The sequence below is a fragment of the Onychomys torridus genome, chromosome 12 (assembly GCF_903995425.1).
Source record: "Onychomys torridus chromosome 12, mOncTor1.1, whole genome shotgun sequence".
In the NCBI taxonomy this organism is placed as follows: domain Eukaryota; kingdom Metazoa; phylum Chordata; class Mammalia; order Rodentia; family Cricetidae; genus Onychomys; species Onychomys torridus.
In genome coordinates this window covers 28,479,811-28,499,011 of record NC_050454.1, presented here as the reverse complement: position 1 = coordinate 28,499,011, position 19,201 = coordinate 28,479,811, and the positions used below count along the sequence as shown (strand labels likewise).

At 38.3% G+C, this 19,201-nt stretch overlaps 1 protein-coding gene across 1 annotated transcript in view; it reads right to left on the bottom strand.

Annotated features, from left to right (window-relative positions):
- The window catches only part of Myh15 (myosin heavy chain 15), a 131,000-nt gene extending 116,346 nt beyond the window's left edge, over positions 1-14,654 (bottom strand). The window contains exons 1-9 of the mRNA XM_036203430.1: positions 14,567-14,654; positions 10,515-10,621; positions 10,089-10,232; positions 7,739-7,895; positions 7,018-7,045; positions 6,010-6,103; positions 3,405-3,497; positions 769-832; positions 583-678 (exon numbers count right to left, since the gene is read on the bottom strand). Coding sequence (XP_036059323.1) covers positions 583-678; positions 769-832; positions 3,405-3,497; positions 6,010-6,103; positions 7,018-7,045; positions 7,739-7,895; positions 10,089-10,232; positions 10,515-10,621; positions 14,567-14,654 — 871 coding nt within the window. The remainder of the gene's footprint in view (positions 1-582; positions 679-768; positions 833-3,404; positions 3,498-6,009; positions 6,104-7,017; positions 7,046-7,738; positions 7,896-10,088; positions 10,233-10,514; positions 10,622-14,566) is intronic.
- Positions 14,655-19,201: the final 4,547 nt, after the last annotated feature.

Genomic DNA, 19,201 nt, shown 5'->3' with positions numbered 1-19,201 from the left:
ACACCTATGCTTGTCATATTTATAGTTATGTTAGTTAGGTTTTCTACATATACAGAAATACATGTTGGATGGATAGGTAATCTTCCAACACTTCATAGACCTAGAGAATATGGCATTTAAATGTTTTAATAACTGAGAATTCTGTTGACATGAGACACAATTGCTCCTGGCAGCACTGAAATACTCCTAAGAGGATGTTGGGCATCAAAGACACTGCGTATGGAGTTTGTCCTCTTCTTGGCAAAAAAAATAAAAAATGCCCTGTTGGGCAAAGAACTGCTCCTGCATCAGCTGCGGACACGGACACACACACACACACACACACACACACACACACACATTTAACCTTGCCAAGGCATTTTATTCACTGTAAATTTTCTTCTTGCTTTTGATGGCAAATTAAAAAAACCATGTTGCCATTTACTCCATCCCCACTGGTTCTATAAGTGCCTAAGTTTCCTACTATAGGACGAATAAGCTGTGGTCTAAAACTACCAAGAGAATTACTAAAACAATACTCTCCATCCCTTGGGATCTGTTTGTCCTTTTCTAGAGTATGTGTGGGCTCGGTCTAACACTTACCCTGAAGTTCTTGTTTTCCAGACAGAATCTGATAAAAAATATGATAGTTCCTCTCTCCAGTCTGCTGATAAACCACCCGGGATTTTTCTAGAAAATCTAGAAGGATCAAGAACAAATAAGGATTCATGCTTGAACAGTCTTACAAACCTTGGAAGAAAACAGCCAGATAGTGTGACAACTACTTACAGATCTGGATATCTACAGATGACAGTGTGCCGCTTGCACCAAAATGCATCCTGATGAGTTTTCCCTAGGTAGAAACAGAATGCAGTGTCCCATCCAAACTTCCCGAACAATTGCAAAGGCTTCATGGATTACATCATCCTCAGAGTGACCATATACTCCAAAGGTTGAAAAGTAAAATGTAAGATGGTATTGAGATGAGAAGGATAAGATAATGTCTAAAACAGCAGTTTTCAACCTATGGCTCACAATCTTTTTGGCGTTGAATGACCCCCTCACTGGAGTCACATATCAGATATAATGTATATCAGATATTTACATTACAATTCATAATAGTAGAAAAATTACACTTATGAAGTAGCAGTTCAAATAATTTTATGTTTGAGGGGGTCACTATAACATGAGGAACTGTATTAAAGGGTCACAGCATTAGGAAGGTTGAGAACTACTGGTCTAGAGAGAGCTACACTGATTACCAACACTACAGCAGTCATGACTGTGTACAGACCCATATCTGCCAGTTTCTACCTGTGTGTTTTCATGTGCACTGTAGAAACTGTGTGAACCTCAGTGCTCTTATTTGTAAAGGAGGAATGTAGAATCTTCTCAGCATGTTCACTCACTCATCCAGTATTCAGTGACTATTCACCATGATCTAAGGAACTCCTGAGGAATTAAACACCTAATAACAAGAATAAACACGGTCCTGATGATTGTGGAATGTTCTAGATGTACATAGCTACTCAAGAGCTCTAACAAAGGGACATTTGAAGTATGTTGAAATCAAAAGAAAAGCCCCTTTTGCTGTAGTTTAGGAAGTAAGAGAAAAGGGAACATAAACCAAGACTGAGAGATAAGCAGAGGCTAGGGGTTCATTTCATGCATGCTCAGTAGACCAAGGTGCTTGTGTCTGGCTTATGTCTCAAAATACACCGTGATTGTCCACTCTTCTCTTTCTTAGTTAAAACCTACAAGGAGAATCCAGCAAGGCATAGCGGCTGCCCGGTGCTGACAGTACCTATGTCAGAATGCCAGACACAGTGGTAGCCAGTTGATGGGATGAGAATGTAGGAGAAAAAAATGGGTTAGTGATGTCCTCCTGTGCCAGGAAGCACCACAGCAAAACATCGCTCCGGCAGGGGAAGAAGAGTGGCCACAACAGGGGGACTGAGCTAGTATATTAGAAAGCAAAGCACAATGGCAGCTACACAGACAATCATACACATGCCTATGTGTACACACACGCACACACACACACACACACACACACACACACACACACACACACACGCCTATATGCACACATATATGTGGGAAACCAATACAGATGCATGTGTACCTAGTATTAATTTTTAAAACCTATCTCAATTTCTTAATTTTGACTGGATTTTTGGTGGGTGTTTTTTGTCTTTTTCCTTCCATTTATCAAAATCTTTTACTTTTGTCTGTGTCTTCCTGTCTATCCCGCCATCTTTATCCATCTTCTTCGTTTCTGCTTCTTATTCTTTCTTTACTTTCTTCCCCTCCCCTCCCCCTCTCTTTTTTCATTTTATTTCCTTTCTTATTATCCCTCTTTCTGTGTCTCATTCTCTGTCTCTCTCCTGGGCACTCATCCTTGGATTTCACACATGCCAGGCAATTCACCATTTAGCTATGTCCCCAGACCTTACTCTTTCCTTTACATTTTTCTCTTTTCTTCTCTTTTCTATATTCCTGTCTTTCGTATTTCATAAAACATGCACCAGTATTTTAACAAATCTTCAAAATAGCAATTATTTAATGTCAAGTTCATTCAAACCAATATAAATGGGGAATGGCGCATCACTGGGCTTTGGTCAGAAACTAGGCAATTAGCCTGAGTCTATTTTTTGTTTGTTTGTTTTTTTGTTTTATTTTGTTTTGTTTTTTGGTTTGTTTTTGTTTTTGTTTTTGTTTTTGTTTTTTTTGAGCTGAGGATCGAACCCAGGGCCTTGTGCTTGCTAGGCAAGCGCTCTACCACTGAGCTAAATCCCCAACCCTATTTTTTAGTTATGCTTAGATATTCAAACATGAAGCTTTCTTCAGTTTTCTTTAACTTTTACAGAGGCTCCCTGCCCCTCATTCTTGAATGAAAATGGACTTATAAAGCTTGATTTCTAATTCCAAATGTTTTCCTCCATCATGGGATTTCTAGTTATCAAAAAAAAAAAAAAAAACACATTGAAGTACCTTGTTCAATATATAAAGAAATTACCATTAAATATGCAGGAAAAGGGGTTCATAAACAAGAGCAGAGAGAATAATTAAGATAATTAGGAAATGTCTACTAAATTGACTTCAGCATATAGGAAATTAAGAAGAAACAATTTCAAATCTCTGAAATATAAGACTATATGAAGCATTATGATACCTTGCTGAATGAGCTTCCCTACAGTGAAGGTAAAGAAATGTGTTAAGATAACTACATCCCTTATAAATTGACTCTTCCAAATAGAAAATACATAGACATAAGCAATTTTAATTGTCTCAGCCACATCTGATAAAACCTTTTTGAGGAATGTCAAAAACCTTGTTCTATACTTCTGTTACCAATGTGCTCAGACAAGAATTTTATGATAGCCTAAAAATGATAGGTTCTGAGATGTTATCATGCTACTTACGAAACGAGAAGAGTTGTCGTTTCTCAGAGTTTTGGCATTTCCAAATGCTTCTAAGATAAGATTTGTTAGTACAATTTGATCTTCTGAAATCCCCTAAAAGCACGGAAGAGGAGCATAGCTGAGTAAAGTTTAACAGGATTTTACACTGAAGCAAACTCTCCAAAAGCAGCTTCATTGCTGCCACAATAACTAGTGGCCTATAGTTTTCAAATGTGATAAAACACGATTTGGAAACTGAGATTCCAAAAAACGGAAGGATGAAAGAGTAATTTCATATATTTTCTCCTAAGAAAATATTTAGGCAGTCATTAGTTTGAAATGCTTTTGTTTGAGTCCAAATGAATAAAGAAAATGTTTATTAACAAACAGAAAAGAACTAGAAATTTGTCTTAGGACAATACATTAGTTTCTTGCCATTATTAATTTATATTTTCCTTATACTATTTCTAGAGGGTTACACCAAGCAGTGATGAGTGATAGTATTGATCTTGACTTTGAATTTTGCTTGTTCAAGAATATGAGCTGTTTACAAAGAATAACCCTGAAAGACCAGCTGCTTCCACATCAATTCAGAGCTGCACTGTTTTTATAAATTCATCCTCAAAGACCTGTTTCATAGGTTTAATTATATAGTATATGCTGTTCAAGAATATACAATGTATACATATTGTTTTGACCTCAGTAATATGCATCTATTGTCTTCCCAATAATTATAAAAGGCTATATAAGCAAGGATTTCCATAGACCTGTTTTACATGTTAGGTTGTGTTGCTATGCTACATTATGTAACATCATGAGACTCAATGTTAAAATAAAACCAATTAATCCACACCAAACAACAACAAAACTAAAATGCACACTGAAACAATTGTATGTAGGAAAAAACAGAGTTCAAGGATGCTTGCAGCTATCAACCAACTTAAGGGATGAGGTGATGGGAATGCAAACATTTTATAGTTTAAAATCTGAGCAAAGTGAGTGTTTAATTTGGTATAGTTCCTACTTGTTACAGCAGAAGCAGCTGGTGATACCCTGCATTGAATTGAAAATACAAAGTGACAATGTCAGACAGGGATGGATGAGAGGTGTTCACAGTTTTGCATGGTTACAAACGGTTCTGAGTATCATTTGATACAACCTAATTTTACTTTACTTAGAAGAATGACTTCCAAATTACTATGAACGCCCACTTTGCAGCTAAAGCTGAATTAAAAGCTATTAAGTGTGATAGCTGATTTTAACTGTTCACCTAATAAAACCTAGAACTACCTGGAAAGGGAGTTTCAATGAGTGATTGTCTAGATTAGTTTGGTTTTCCTAAGCTGTGTTATTGAAGTGGGAAGACCCACTCTGCGTGTAAGTAGCACTATTTCATGGACTGGATCATGGACTGCACAGAAAGGTGAGAGTGGAACATTAGCATACATACATTAATTCATTATTTTCTTCACAATGGATGTCATGTGACTATCAAATTCAAGTGCCCGCTACCTTGATTTCTTTGAAATAACTGTAACCTAGAATTATGAGCCAAATAAATCCTTTCTCCCTTAAGTTACTTTAGTGAAGGTCTTTTATTACAAAAAGAAGAAATGAAATTAAGAGACCAAGGTTTAAAAAAATTCTAGCAAGTGGAAGGCCCTGGGTTCAATCATCAGCTTAATAATAATAATAATAATTAATAATAATAATAATAATAATAATAATAATAGAGAGGGTAACATTTATAGAAAATGTTGCATGGTTAAAGTTAAGGGTTTTTATGTTGGGCATGGAAGGAGCTCAGAGCAAAGGAAGCCATCATCTCTCTCTCTCTCTCTCTCTCTCTCTCTCTCTCTCTCTCTCTCTCTCTCTCTGTGTGTGTGTGTGGGGGGGGGGGAAGTATGTGATGCACTCTTTTGGTTCGATTTAGAATGCTCTGATGATCCTCTCAGGCAGTAAAGAAAAGATGAAAAACAAGACATTTCAATATTTTTGTAGTGGTGTAAAGGTGAAATGTCCCTGTAGGCTCATGTGTTTAAAAACTTGATCCCAACCTGGTGGCACTCCTGTAGATCCTTTAAGAGAGAGAGATTTCCTGATCAACCTGAACCACTGGTGACTTTAATGTTTGATAGCCTTAGCTTGGCTCCACTTCCTGTTGGTTTCCTGGTTTCTAAGTGTAGATACAATGACACAATGTGACTAGCCAGCCTCCTGCTCCTGCCTCCATTGCTTTTGCCTTATGCTGGGCTGTATATATCCTCAAATGGAATGCCAGAATAAGCCTTTCCTTTCTTTTTTTGTTTTTTTGAGACAGGATTTCTCTGTGTAACTTTGCGCCTTTCCTCAGTAGACCAGGCTGGCCTCGAACTCACAAAGATCCACCTGGCTCTGCCTCCCGAGTGCTGGAATTAAAGGCGTGCACCACCACCGCCTGCCCTTTCCTTTCTTAAATTTCGGTTATCAGAGATTTTGTCACCAAATGAGAAAAGTAAGTACTGCAGCTTTGCTAACTGTTCTATGGCTCTTTCCTCCTCCTCATTCCCCATAGCTTGTCAAGGAAAAGTCTCCATGTCTCAGTAGATGAGGCCACCTCACCGTTCATGATATTATAGACACTCACTGGCTTTTTCTTGGTCTCACTTACAGCTGCCACAGTGGCGAAATACTGAATCGTCAGTTTGGTGTTCACTGTCTTTCCAGCACCAGATTCTCCTCTGTGATTTGAAGTGGAGAAAAATGGTTAACTACTTCTGATGATCAATGTCATGAAAGTTAGCTAAGTCTGATCCTATCCAACCTTAGAAAATGACCTGTCCGTTTTTTCACCAGGAAGCTGTGCTTTGGTTTTCTCTTTTCCCTTGGATAATCAAATACATCCGCTTAAGCCTGCCTTTACGTACATGAAATTTAGAAGCCAGTCCATGCTATTTGCAAAGATTCGAATTTGAACTAGCCACTTAGCTCTATAATTCTAAAACCTATGATCCCTTTTAAGATAACAGAAACCAACAGAGGGTCAATTACACAACATGTTATCATCATTGCAAAAGAAGACCCAGATTCGAGCACATCATAACCCCTTGGGTCTCAGCCACCTGCTTATACTAGCATGCCCACCCAGTGCTCTTTCCATCAAAATGAATCTTCAATAAGGCATTCTGAGGTCCTCTTTGCCCTCTTTTGGTATCCTCCAAAGGCGCGCTATATATTACTATATGTACTGTGCCATGGCTTTAAAAGCAGCAAGTTATCTGTTTCATGGACATACTCTATGCATGTTAATAGAGCTTCTCTGCTTAATTAACCAGCATAGAGAACTTTGAAGTTGATCATTTGCTAGACTGGAAGCTCCTTCCCTGAGAAGGAACTAAACCTGCTTACACAATACAGTTTTAAGGAAGGAGTCTCTTTAAATGATGGAGGCAGATTTCCTTAAACTATATTTACAGAACTCACTGAAATGTTATGACTACTTGCAGAGTATCTTTTCCTACCTGGAATGCATTTTGTATCTAAAGAATAAACAAGTCAAAGGTTACAAATAAGTTCTACTCTCAATGAAATATAGGTGTCTATTTTTCACTGAAACTTCACAGAGGGAAAAAAATAAAATGAGACAAACACTTACGTGAAGAGTATGGACTGATTCTCTCCACCTTCAAGAAAAAAGAAAGAAAGTAGTAAGAAAGAAAGAAAGAAAGAAAGAAAGAAAGAAAGAAAGAAAGAAAGAAAGAAAGAGAAAGAAAGAAAGAAAGAAAATGAAAAAACTGCTAGAATATTCTTGTGATTGAAGCTTATGTACTGGAATGAACTTATTCACAATATTTGTACCTATAGTTTCAACTTAGAAACAGGGAGAAAGATTTGTTTCATCTACACTTGCAAGCCCCTCACTTAAAAGATACAGTATAAAACAGATACCCTGATCTTTACCAGTAACACGCACATGTGAATTCTAGACCTATTTCCTTGCTTTAAATAGAAAGAGTAACTAACTAATGGTTGACATTTTTAGCCTTTTGAGAATCATTGCATAATAATAGTTACAGACTAGCTTCATACGCTTGAGTAATAAGAGCAGACACATGCAGGGGGCATTATCTGGGCCAGCCTCCAGCCCCAGTGCTACAAATGAATTCTTTCACTCTGAAGCAAAAACTAATTGTCCCCATAACCATAGGAGGCCTGTACAACATTGCCTGCATTTTATCTGGAAGGAAACAGAGGCATCAAGAGGTGAGATAGCTGTGAAGCCATGCTCTCCACACAATGCCTATGTGTCCTTTGGAGACTTGGAGAAAACATGGATCGGAGATTTTCCTTTTTCATTTTGTAGGGCAGCTACTTACTTCGGAGCATCTCCTGAAGGGCACTATTGGCAACAGCAAAGATGTGAGGGGGAGCCTCGGATCGCTTCTTCCTTTGATAGGCAGCCATGACCTCTTTCTGATATACTGGAAGCCACTTGTAAGGGTTTATAGCCACACAGAAGAGTCCTGAATACGTCTGAGGAGAGATCAGAGTGGATTTCAGAAAATAGACCAGCTGCACTCCCAGACTTGTCAGGGCTTCCCCTGTCAGGTAAGGCTAGTTGAATATTTACTTGTAAGGGAACATGGAAGAGGAGAGATATGAATTCCTGTGGAGAAGGGACTTCTAAGAGAAGCAGACAGATCTGGGTTAGGCAGGCGTTAAGACCTGGGATTACCTCTCGGTCTCTCGAAGATACACTAACTGCTAAAATATCTGACAAATATAAGTCTTTATTTTTATTTTTAAATGTATGAGCATTTGCCTGCATGCATACATGCATGCACGTGTACGTATATGTGCCTGGTGCCAGCAGAGGCCAGAAGAGGATACTGGAGTTATGGATAGCTGTGAACCTCCGTGTTGTTACTGGGAATCCAAACCTGGTTCCTCTGCAAAATCTTCAAGTGTTGTAAAGCATTGAGCCATTTCTGGATCCCCCACATGTAACTCTTGCAAAGAGATTGAGGGGAAACCACCACAAGGAACACCAACCAGTAGCACTAAGAAGCCAGCAAAGAAGAGGAAGCCTTTTCTTCTAAAGCCTCCACAAGAAAGAAGTAAGACCCTGCTGGTTTTACTTTATTGAAGACTAATGTCCTTCAGTACTGTATATGAATGAGGATTCTTTCAAACCACCCATTCAGTGGCAATTTTGTTGAGAGACAAATCTTTAGAGAAGCTAAAACAGTTACCTAGTAGGTCAAAAGTTGAAGACTAGGATGGTTGCATATCAACAGTCTTGATGATAATGGATCCCTACTGCCACCATCTGAGCCTAATCTCAGTGCTGCTTCTAATGCATAGGTTTAGAAGAAAGAGAAGAACCACCAGGAGCTTAGTGACTGTGGAAGAAATCAGTTGGTTTCTCAAATGCTAGTTTGGTGACAGGCACTGAATTATCTGTTCTATTTATTTTTTAAAATTTAATCCTCTAATATATAGAGTCAGGCATTACTATCCCATTTTATAGAAAGGTAGCATCAGGGAGTTCAACAAGACAGGGGACATGTGGGCAAAGGAGAAAGCTGTCTTCACCTGGGACTGCACAGATTGCTTTCTCAGCAACAAGGACTAGGTGCCATGAAAGCCAAGAGCCCCATCTTCTCCTAAGGGCTTGCTATGTTGTCCTTCAAACAGAAGTGTCTTTCACAGTGTCAGGAACAGTCTTAAGGTACTCTTGGACCTCTATGAATAAAGCAGTTGATATACACACAGGGAATACAAATTCAAGTCCATGTTTAGCAAATTACTGTCTATATCTGGACTTAGCAGTGTTCCTAGCCCATAAGAGGAGTATTTATATCATTTGTTTGTTTGTTTGGTTGGTTGGTTTGTTTGTTGAGAAAGGGTCTCTGGACATAGCACTAGCTGTCTGGGAATTTACTATGTAGACCAGGGTGGCCTCAGACTCACAGAGATCCACCCGCCTTTTACTCCTGAGTGCTAGGATTAAAGACATTCACCACCATGTCCAGCTTTTCTATCTTTTGTATTAACTGATTCATTACTTAATTGTTCATTGAACATTTGATAGGAAAATCAAGCATTTCTTCAAAGAGCACACAGGCTATTGCTAAAGTGATAAAGTATCTGACAGGCAGGGCAACAATTATGGCCATAAACAAACGGACATGAGAGCCTTAACTCTTATTTCCTGAAAACGCTGAGACGGGTTGCCATGGAAGTGCCCAATGACTGCTTATCTCTCTCTACACAGACAGGAATGTGTGCATGTGACTATATGTTTATCCATTTCTAATGCCAGCCTACTTGTGTTTGTACAAGTAAGTGTTGTATACATACTAATACAAGCGTGTCCTGGTTTTATGTTTACACAAAACTGGGTTGGAAGAACAACATATCAAATACATTTTCCTGCAGAAACATTTTTAATGGGGTAGACAACCTTAACTAATAAGTAATTGAGCTGGCATTTGGACTCTTCCTATTCGGGTTCTAAGCTTCATATTTAGATGTAGTATGGCATTCTGCAGGAAATGAATGCATGCTGACAAGATAAAGCTAAAGAAATGTTGAGATAGTTATTTCCCAGTTGATATTCCTGTGAGGATATGTGAACTGAATGTAAAATATCACCGGAAGAGGTTGGGGCATAGCTAATATGAGTTCCAAATGAAATTTTCCTGGTAAAGTTGATATACACACATAGATTATCCAATGGTCATAACGTCTCCTCAGGGTGTGAAGCACAGATGCCTCATTGAGGTGAAGCAGCAATGACAGATCGTCAACCATTTCAAACTCTGCAGGGTTCATCTGTTGGATACTGTCCTCCTTAACTCTCAGACTCTGCCAAGAACAGGAAAATAAAAGATATATTTTAGCACATGTCATGAATGCCAGAACTGGGAAGGCAAAGGCAAGAGGATTCTCTGTGAGTTCAAGGCCAGCCTTGTCTACACAGTGAGTTCTAGAACAGTCAGTACTACCTAGAGAGATCTTGTCTCTCACACACAAATATCTCCTTCTCTATTTCCACTATGCATATCATCACACTCTTTTGTCTATAGACTTAGTGGATGCACTAGACAGTAACACAGACAACCCCAGAAGGAATAAGGCCTTCTTTACCTTTCCATCTCTAGTCTCTACAAGTACTTTTCCATCATCATCACTTTCTTTAACCTCAGCCTCAATGTAAACGTTCTTCACATCATGAACCCAGCATTTCTTCTTCCCTAGAGAGAAAATATAGATTTTAACTACAGTATTTAAGGGAATCTCCACTGAACATTTTCATTCTGATGCAGTTTTGTTTCTGCTAAGTCTTGGAGTCATCAATATAAGAAGTCAGGAAGTTATATAAAAACATAAATGCTAACCATGACTATTTGCCAATGCATATTTGTAAAGGAACAAGAAAATCCTCAGCAAGCAGAGGTCTGCCAATATCATTATATTATAAGAAAACTCTACCTAACTCACCTACACCATCCTATACTGCACAACACTAGACCCTTGGATAGTCTCCTGATCATCTCATTCTTTCCCAAGTCCTCTCAAAAAAACTCACTCAAAAATTATCTGGTTACATCCGTGTAAACCTATGTGTTAATGGACTTCTGACTTAGGATTTCTACACATCATGTTTTAATCTTTGAATGAAAGTCCAATAAGAGAAAGACATGCTAAATTTAAGAAGAGATAGAAGAAGGAGAATGTCCATTATTTTGTTATATAATAAAATTGACTCATGTTTACCATCATATATTAATTTTCCTTCTTCTGTCCCCTCACTCAATGCCTTATCCCTAAGTGAAGAAGTCTTCTACAAAAGTAATTAAACCATAAAATACTTTCAGGTAAAATAAGTTAGAAGTCCTGTGAATACATGAGAATGCCTCTCTAGGTTCATTTAAATACTTAACAAATTCTCTTCCACCCAAGGTAAGTAACCACTTAAGATGAATAGGAAATATGCTCTTCAAAGAAAATGAGTTTTAGCATGCTACAAGAGTTCTCACCCAAATAGAAAAAGGGTAAGCGGGGAGCATTAATGAGAACCCCATTCAACTCTTACTAACAGGAATGACAGCTAGGTTACCACCAACTTCTCTAATATATGAGTTACAACAGTTTCAGATATTTCATTTCTTCAGATATGTGGCCCTCATCAGATGGTTCCCCTAAAGGTGAGCTGCGGGTCATGGAGGTGAATGTGTACAAAAAGAGGCAATTAATTGGGTATCATTCTCTTCTACCACCATCCTTGTCTCTGCACAGAACTTTGTTGCTCACTATTTTCTTGCCATGACAATCTACAATGCACTGCTTTCTCTCTTTCCCTAATCACAAGCAACTTCCCCTGAAAATTGCTTTGTTAGCAGATTTGATAATCCTTTGTAACTCAGTTGTCATTGCCTTTCTACTTGTTTATGCTTTTTAATGCCGGTTTTGTGTTGTACTTATTATTTTGATCCCTTTATGCAAACAACGATGTTTTTATGTTAGTGTATGAAAATACATGTGATTCTGAAAAGTATCTGTTTAGCACATAAAGGCTATGCATTTCAAAATATATTATCGGGGTTGGGGACTTAGCTCAGTGGTAGAGCACTTGCCTGGCAAGCGCAAGGCTCCAGGTTCAATCCTCAGCTCCAAAAAAAAGAAAAATATATTATCACTTGAAAGAAATTTGATGATTTCCCTCCCTCTTTTCTTTCCCTTATCCTCCTCTCTCTCTATTTCTATTTCTCTGTCTCTATCTATCTCTCTATCACCTATCTCTCTATCTATCTATCTATCTATCTGTCTATCTATCTATCTATCAATCTCTGTCTCTACTATCTCTGAAGTAGGATAAGACTTGCCCACAGTGCCAATGGTGGCATAGCTAATTATTAGCAGTAATTAGAATAATGACTCTAGAAATCAAATTACTCTCCTCCTAACTGAGTTTTCCTCCATTATCTCATGCTTCCTTTAGCAAGTGCTTAGCTACTTTTCTCTCTCTGGAGCTTCTCTCAAGGAGGGCTCACCTCCTGCCCCATGATGAGCTCTTTGTTTCAACAATCCCAGAAACAGCAGGAGTGAAGAATTTTCAGAAGCCTTTCTCTGAGACCCAGTCCATGACAGCAACTTTTCTTTAAAAGATGAAGTAGATTAAATAAATCAACCTTTAATTCCTTTTAGTCATAAATAATGCAGAGTTGCAAATGCAGATAGCACACTGCATTTGAATCGGTTCATCTAGAATTCAGCACTGCCCTGGTTAGTAAGTTGTCAGGCAATAGTTTCAAATGTACAAGTGAAGGATATTTTACCTATATTATTTCCTGTAAGCTAACCAACTCTAATTAAATACCTTATATAATATGAAGATGGTCAGCATTTTGAGATGCATAAAGAGATGTAAAACATTAAAACCAATCACAAACAAGCTTAAGAGTGACCAGTGTTGTTTCTCTGTACCATTTCTTATGAGGCTCTGTTCTGTGGTATGAGATAAAATTGGGGTTAAACTATATTCAAACTTGAGGTCTTATTAAATAGATACTTAATCTCTTACAGTACAAAAATCCTTTATTTGGTTTTGGAGTGATTTTCTTCTTATATTTACCTCTAAAGCTACTGGTCTTCCTCCCTGACACCCAGCAGTTCTAGGTTTCTTTTCTGGGTATCATTATACTACACTATACTTATTTTCAAACCGATAGCATTATTTGGTCCTAATAACAACAAGTGTTCTTTGTTCATCTAACTTTGGCAGGTGAGTAAAAGAAGGCTCAGTAAGGTGAGGCGCTTTAGTCTAATATAAAATAGATGATCAAGAACAGGGAACTGGAAGCCAAAACTGTTGGCAACACTCATGGTCAAACTGTTTCCATTTGGCCTGAGTTCTATACACAAACTCTACTGTCACCTAGCCCAGAGAGATAGACAACTTCTGGTGATTGTTCATCTTTTTGCTGCCAGTGAATACCCATAAAGGAGGATTGTATGTTAATAAAATTAATTAAGATTATGTTGATCACTCTATTTTAAGCAATCATTTATAGTGTTGACTCTATGAAATGAATGATCCAATTATCTCTACTATACTGGTCCAATTTTGATTTTTCTCTAGTACCACTATCACCATCTTGTCTTAGTTACCTAACTGCTTGTGATAGGCCTCTTCATGGCCACTCTGCTTTTGGGGATTATTCTGTTATTGTATCTGATTTAAAAGATTATAATTAGTTACTCTGAAATACAATCACACTAATGAAATACAAGGATGGGAAACTGGGAGCTGATCCAGGACTGGTGGGTCTGTGATGGAAATATAATTTCCTTCATAATTGGCTTTAATTTTAATTGGTTACATTGAAGTCTAACATTGACTAATTCTGGGTGCCAGAACAATGTTCAGTTTTTATTGTGCACTGTTAAATAATTTTGGAATTAAGACATGTAGGTGACCTGATGTCAAACCACACTGTGAATCTGATTTCCAAATCTCTAACTAGCAAAATGTAGAGAATGGTCATGCAGCCCAGATATATAAAAAAGAATGAGGGCAAAGGTTACATTTACTTGGAAATTTTAATGTAGAACTTGGCCTTTTTTTTTTTCTTGAAGCTAAATCCTCATTAACCTTTGGCCTTGCCTGCAGCACAAAGAGATTGTGAATCCCAGTGTCAGTCTCCTAAATGATCTTTCTTTTAGTTTGGCTGAGAAACCCTGCTGACCTGTGCCAGAGGGCCAGGTTCAAACAGCAAGAATGTCTGAAGACAGCCAGAGACCAATTCTTACCTCCAGCCTCTCAGCCTCCATCATTTCCTTCCTTCTTTTTCACAGTGTACAGAGCCAAGTCATAGTCCTCTCCCTGCTAAAATATGTGTTTGCCGACAATTTAGAGGTTTTAAGAAAGTCTTGACCTAAGGCAACTCCTAGAAGAGAATACTATCCTGAGAGCTTCATAAATATGATATGGAACTGGGGTTCCTCCCAGTCACTCTCTTTTTCTATTACTGGCTTGGACCCTTGATGTCTTCAATTATTCAAAGATTCATAGCATCTGCTTGCACACCATTCAAATAAGTTCATTTCTAGAACCAATGGGTCAACGCAATCATTTAAATAGTTATGCCACTTGAAGTAATAACATGAACTCAAGCCAGCAGTTTCCACAGTCTTACCATCAAAGGCTGGGGACTGTAACAGAGGATCATCCTTACTTCCTCTGAGAAAGGCTGCAGCATCTCCAAACTCAGACAGATCCATCATTCTTAAAATATCCACTGGGGGCAGGAAGAAAAACGTAAGACTATAGATAATGTGAAAGGATTTGTTCTACAAAAAGACAGAAGTGGGGAGAAAATGTAGAAATGAGGTACTTGTTCTAAAATGATAAACCATTCATAACAGACAGACCAAAGAATGATTCTTCTATGTCTGTGCCATGACACAAGAAGATATAACTTCAACAAAGTTATCCATTAAGCATTGACAGCTCAGTGCCTAGGATCAACAGGAACCTGTGCAAATGTATCAATTCCTTTAAATATCAGAAGAAAACATAAATAAAATATTGATGACACATAGTAACAATCTTAGCCCAGCTTTTATTTTTCTTTAAACTAACTAAAGTTTAATAATTTTGTGGGGGAACATCTCTAAAATGACAAAAGTCCTTGAGGCTGGTAGAAGTCAAACCACAACCTTGAGCCAGAGTTCTGACATTGGCAAGTGGCATAACTGGGCGAAACCAACAAATGTCAAGTTGCAAACACTAGGACTCTTGATATGAATAGAGGGTAGAATCTAGTGCCTCTGGGTGTACCAAATATCATACACAGAATGAGGTGACAAAGTAGAGAAGGTATGCAGATACATTTTCAGTATGAGTATAAAACCATAAAAATGTGAGTATCCTTTTGGAGATGACTGTCTGGATCAGATAGGTTACAGAGGCAGCAAGCAAATGCCAAAGGCCATAGAAAGAAAGCAAAGGCTGGAAGTGGGAAGCAGGTTGGGGTGATGGCATGAAGCAGGAGTGAGTGAAAATGCTCACTGGATCAAGAAATTCTTGGCAAGACTGAATTGCCAGGCAAGTGAGTCAGCCTAAAGTTAGCCTAAAGATGAACTCCTTAATCTTGACTTACGGTTATACTATAGAGAATTTTTATGAAGAAATCTCCACCCACTATCGAATGGGGTGCTGGTACAGTCAGGTCAGAATTAGGGAGGCTGGAAGGAGATTAAGTAAGGGAAGACATGGACTCACAGAGCCCAAACCCCCAACTCATGTCGTGAGTAGATGCTTTTGACATGAGTGCTCTATACTGGGAAATACTTTTGCTCTAAACTTTCTGACACAGACTCCTCTCTATCATTTCCTAGCACTTGAATTCAAGAGTCCCTTCCTTGACCTTGATTTTCTGATTCCCCGAAGATAGAATCCTTGGCATCATCTCTGATTCTTCCTTCACTGCCATGTCCATATTCAGTGAATCACCATGTTCTACTGTTTCTGTATTTATCACATTGTTATCCACTTTTATTTGGCACAACTTAGATTGCCAAGAAGCTTACCCTTTCTCTGACAAGTGTCTGGCCTCATTCCTAGGCACAAGCCAGACATAGATATGTCTGTAATGAGGCCTGTGTGTCTAGACACAGATGATTAGATCATACTTGAGTACCTGTTCCAAATGGACAATCAGAATGTGTCCTAGGGTGTGGATTTGAAACATAAGGGCCACTCTCAGTCTGTATTCTGCTTGAATTGAGTGATATAAACTTGAAGGTTGAGACTGGCACTCTAGTGTAACTACCACATTTACATGTGTCTCAATCAGCAAAGGTATCAGAAAAGCAAAAAGTCGTAAGAGTGAGAAGAAGCAATATATGAGAACAAGGAAGGAAAGAGAGAGGTAGTTATCCTAGTAATGGTACCCAGTAAGACTTAGATCCAGCTCTTGGTTTTGGTGCCTGTAAATTCAACAAACTTTTAACCAACTCCTCCTATTTAAGCCCCAATTAAAGTGACCTTGAGTGCATGTCTCTTATTTTCCATCAAATACCTTTAAAATAATTTGCCACACTTATTTGTCTTTATCTTCTGTCCTAGAAAATGTAGGGTGTTTATAAGAGTTGGCACATTGCTTGATACATATAAAATCTCAATCATTATTATTAACAATTCTTTTGCAGCCAGCAAGATTGCTCAGTGTTTGTTAACGGTACTTGCTGCCAACCCTGACAAGTAACAGCCTGAGTTTGATCTCTGGGATTCACATGGTGGAAGGAAAGACTATTTCTGCCAAGTTGTTCTCTGACCTCCACATACACCATGGCATGCATGTCTACACACGTCTACACACACACAAATACAAACAAGTAAATGTAATAAACTTTAAAGTGTTAAATTGTGCTCAACAGACATTTGTATATTTTCTAATTGCTCTGCTAAATATGTAGGACAGTATCTTTACTTTCTAAATTATTTTGTGAATCTGAGATAATGTAAAACCATTAACAGAGGCTACCAGCAAAGACTGGTATCTCAGTTTCTGTTCTGTTATTGTAATTGCATACCACAAACTCATAAAGAATAAATTCATATTTATTTAGTTGGTGACTCTAGAGATTTAGAAATTCAAGTGCATGATGTCATCATCATTAGTGTCTGGCAAGGACCTTCTTGCTGGGTCCTGAAATGGCAAATCTCATCATATGATAGAGCAAGCATGACAGAGAGCACCTGCTTTTATGATTAAAAATAAATAAATAAACCTCTCTCTACAATCCATGAAAGGGTTAGTCTATTCGTGAGGGCTATCATCATAAGTTTGAGCATCAATTTTCCATTGCATTCACACCACACCAGGAAGTAAAGAAAGAAAATTTCAAAATGACAGTTGAGTAGACAGATGTAAATACAACAAAGCAAAAATCTGCTTGGATTGTAACCTTCCCTGGAAGATTATTTTTCCTTAATTCTCTTCCTAATGACCACAGTTAGTCTATAGCTCATTGCTTTTATCTATCTAGATTGGGTCTGGGCAGTAAGTTTCTTGGGAAAAGCATGCAGAATTGTATACAATGGTGGTTTTTAGTGCCTAACTGTAAGCAGAAACTTAATTGATACCTCTTAAGAAATTGATAAAATAGTTGAATGATTTTTACATCAGCAGCTTTGACAGGTTTCCATGTTAGTTTAATCATAATTTATTAGATTCCCTTGAGTTCTTCTGGTGTTCTTCTGTGCGTGTTTCCCCTTAAAGCTTTCCATTGCCAGAAAACCATGCTGCAAATTATGCAGAAAATACAAATATTTATCCAGTAAATAAGCACTAAGTGTCTTTTAGCAAAGCTGCTCTGATTGTTCACAGTGAAGACAACATGCCAGAAAGAATTAGAATGGATTTCTCCAGATGTCAACAGAGGAAGAAGAGAATTACCAAGCATGTAAATGATCCCAAACAAGCTGGGGCATATGTCTCAAGGCAGTAAATGAAACGCATTTGAAATACAAGCCCCAGTGAACACTACAAATCTAGGCAGTGTTTGTAATTAGGTACACTACAGTGTAAAACAATAATGCTGATGCCTGCTAATATTCATGCTGCTGGATAATCCCATTTTTGCCTTCCCTCAGAAAGATTTACTTGGTAGAAAACCCATAATTTCCCAGTCTTTATGAAGAAATCTACCACCCTCCATGCAGCTATAGTATACCTGCATTGTATTTACTCATATGCAATTTGGATCTCAATAAAAGCAGGAGCCTCTGCCAGGCTATCTCCTTAAGGGGAAATGGGAAAATGTTTAATTGAATTATAAATCAAGAACATTGGAAAAATAATTGGACTATTAAATAACTGTTATGGTTTGGGTTTTAAAATATCCTTAAAGGCAAGTGCTGAAGGCTTGGCTCCAATTGGCAGTGTCACTGAGCAGTGATTAGGTATGAAGGATGTAACTTTATCCATTAATGAATCCATTGATAAATTCACCATCAATGATCTGAACAGGCTATCAGAAGGTGGGGTCTATTTCAGAAAGAAGATCATTGGGAGCAAGCTCTTGCAGGACATGCTTTGTTTCCAGCTCCTCTCTCCTTGCTTCCAGGCTGCCGTGAAGTGAGCAACGTGGCTCTGCCATACTGTTCTACTGTGCTGTTCTCCCTCACTACAGTCTAAGAAGTGATGGAGCCAGCTGGCAGGGAACCACGAATCATCAAAAGTCCTTCCTTTCTTATATTTTTTCTTCAGGCATTCTATCACAGCGACACAAAGCTGTCTGCCACATTCAGGACCTACTCCAACTGCCCTGTGGCTCTTCTGTTCAGCTCCTTCCTTCCTCTGGGCCCCTCTTCCAGCTTCTGCTGGGTCCACCATCCAGTGCAGTGCCAAGTGCCACTCTCCATACACTCCCTCACTTCTCCATTGTTCATCCAGATCTTGGGTCCCTGCATTGTGCTAGTTTACTCTTCATATAAAGAAAAATGCTGATTAAATTCCATCACAGATTAAATTTAAATTGCCTAGCCTGGCCTGAAGCTAATGGATTCAATAGTAAGACACGTTTAGAGTGAATTATAGCCTTTTGCGCAGGATAGAACCTTAGTAAACATCTAGAGAATTAACCAACTAACAAAGACTAATCCATCTCTCAAGACTACAGAATAATACCATAATGTCTCCTAGCTGAGGTACAGTTGGAGTCTAGATGGTCTGCTGTTCTTTTTTCAGGTACAAACCTTGATTGAACTTGACTGTGTAACAGTAGAAAACTACAGGCATGAGACATTATCTAAGGAGCAATGT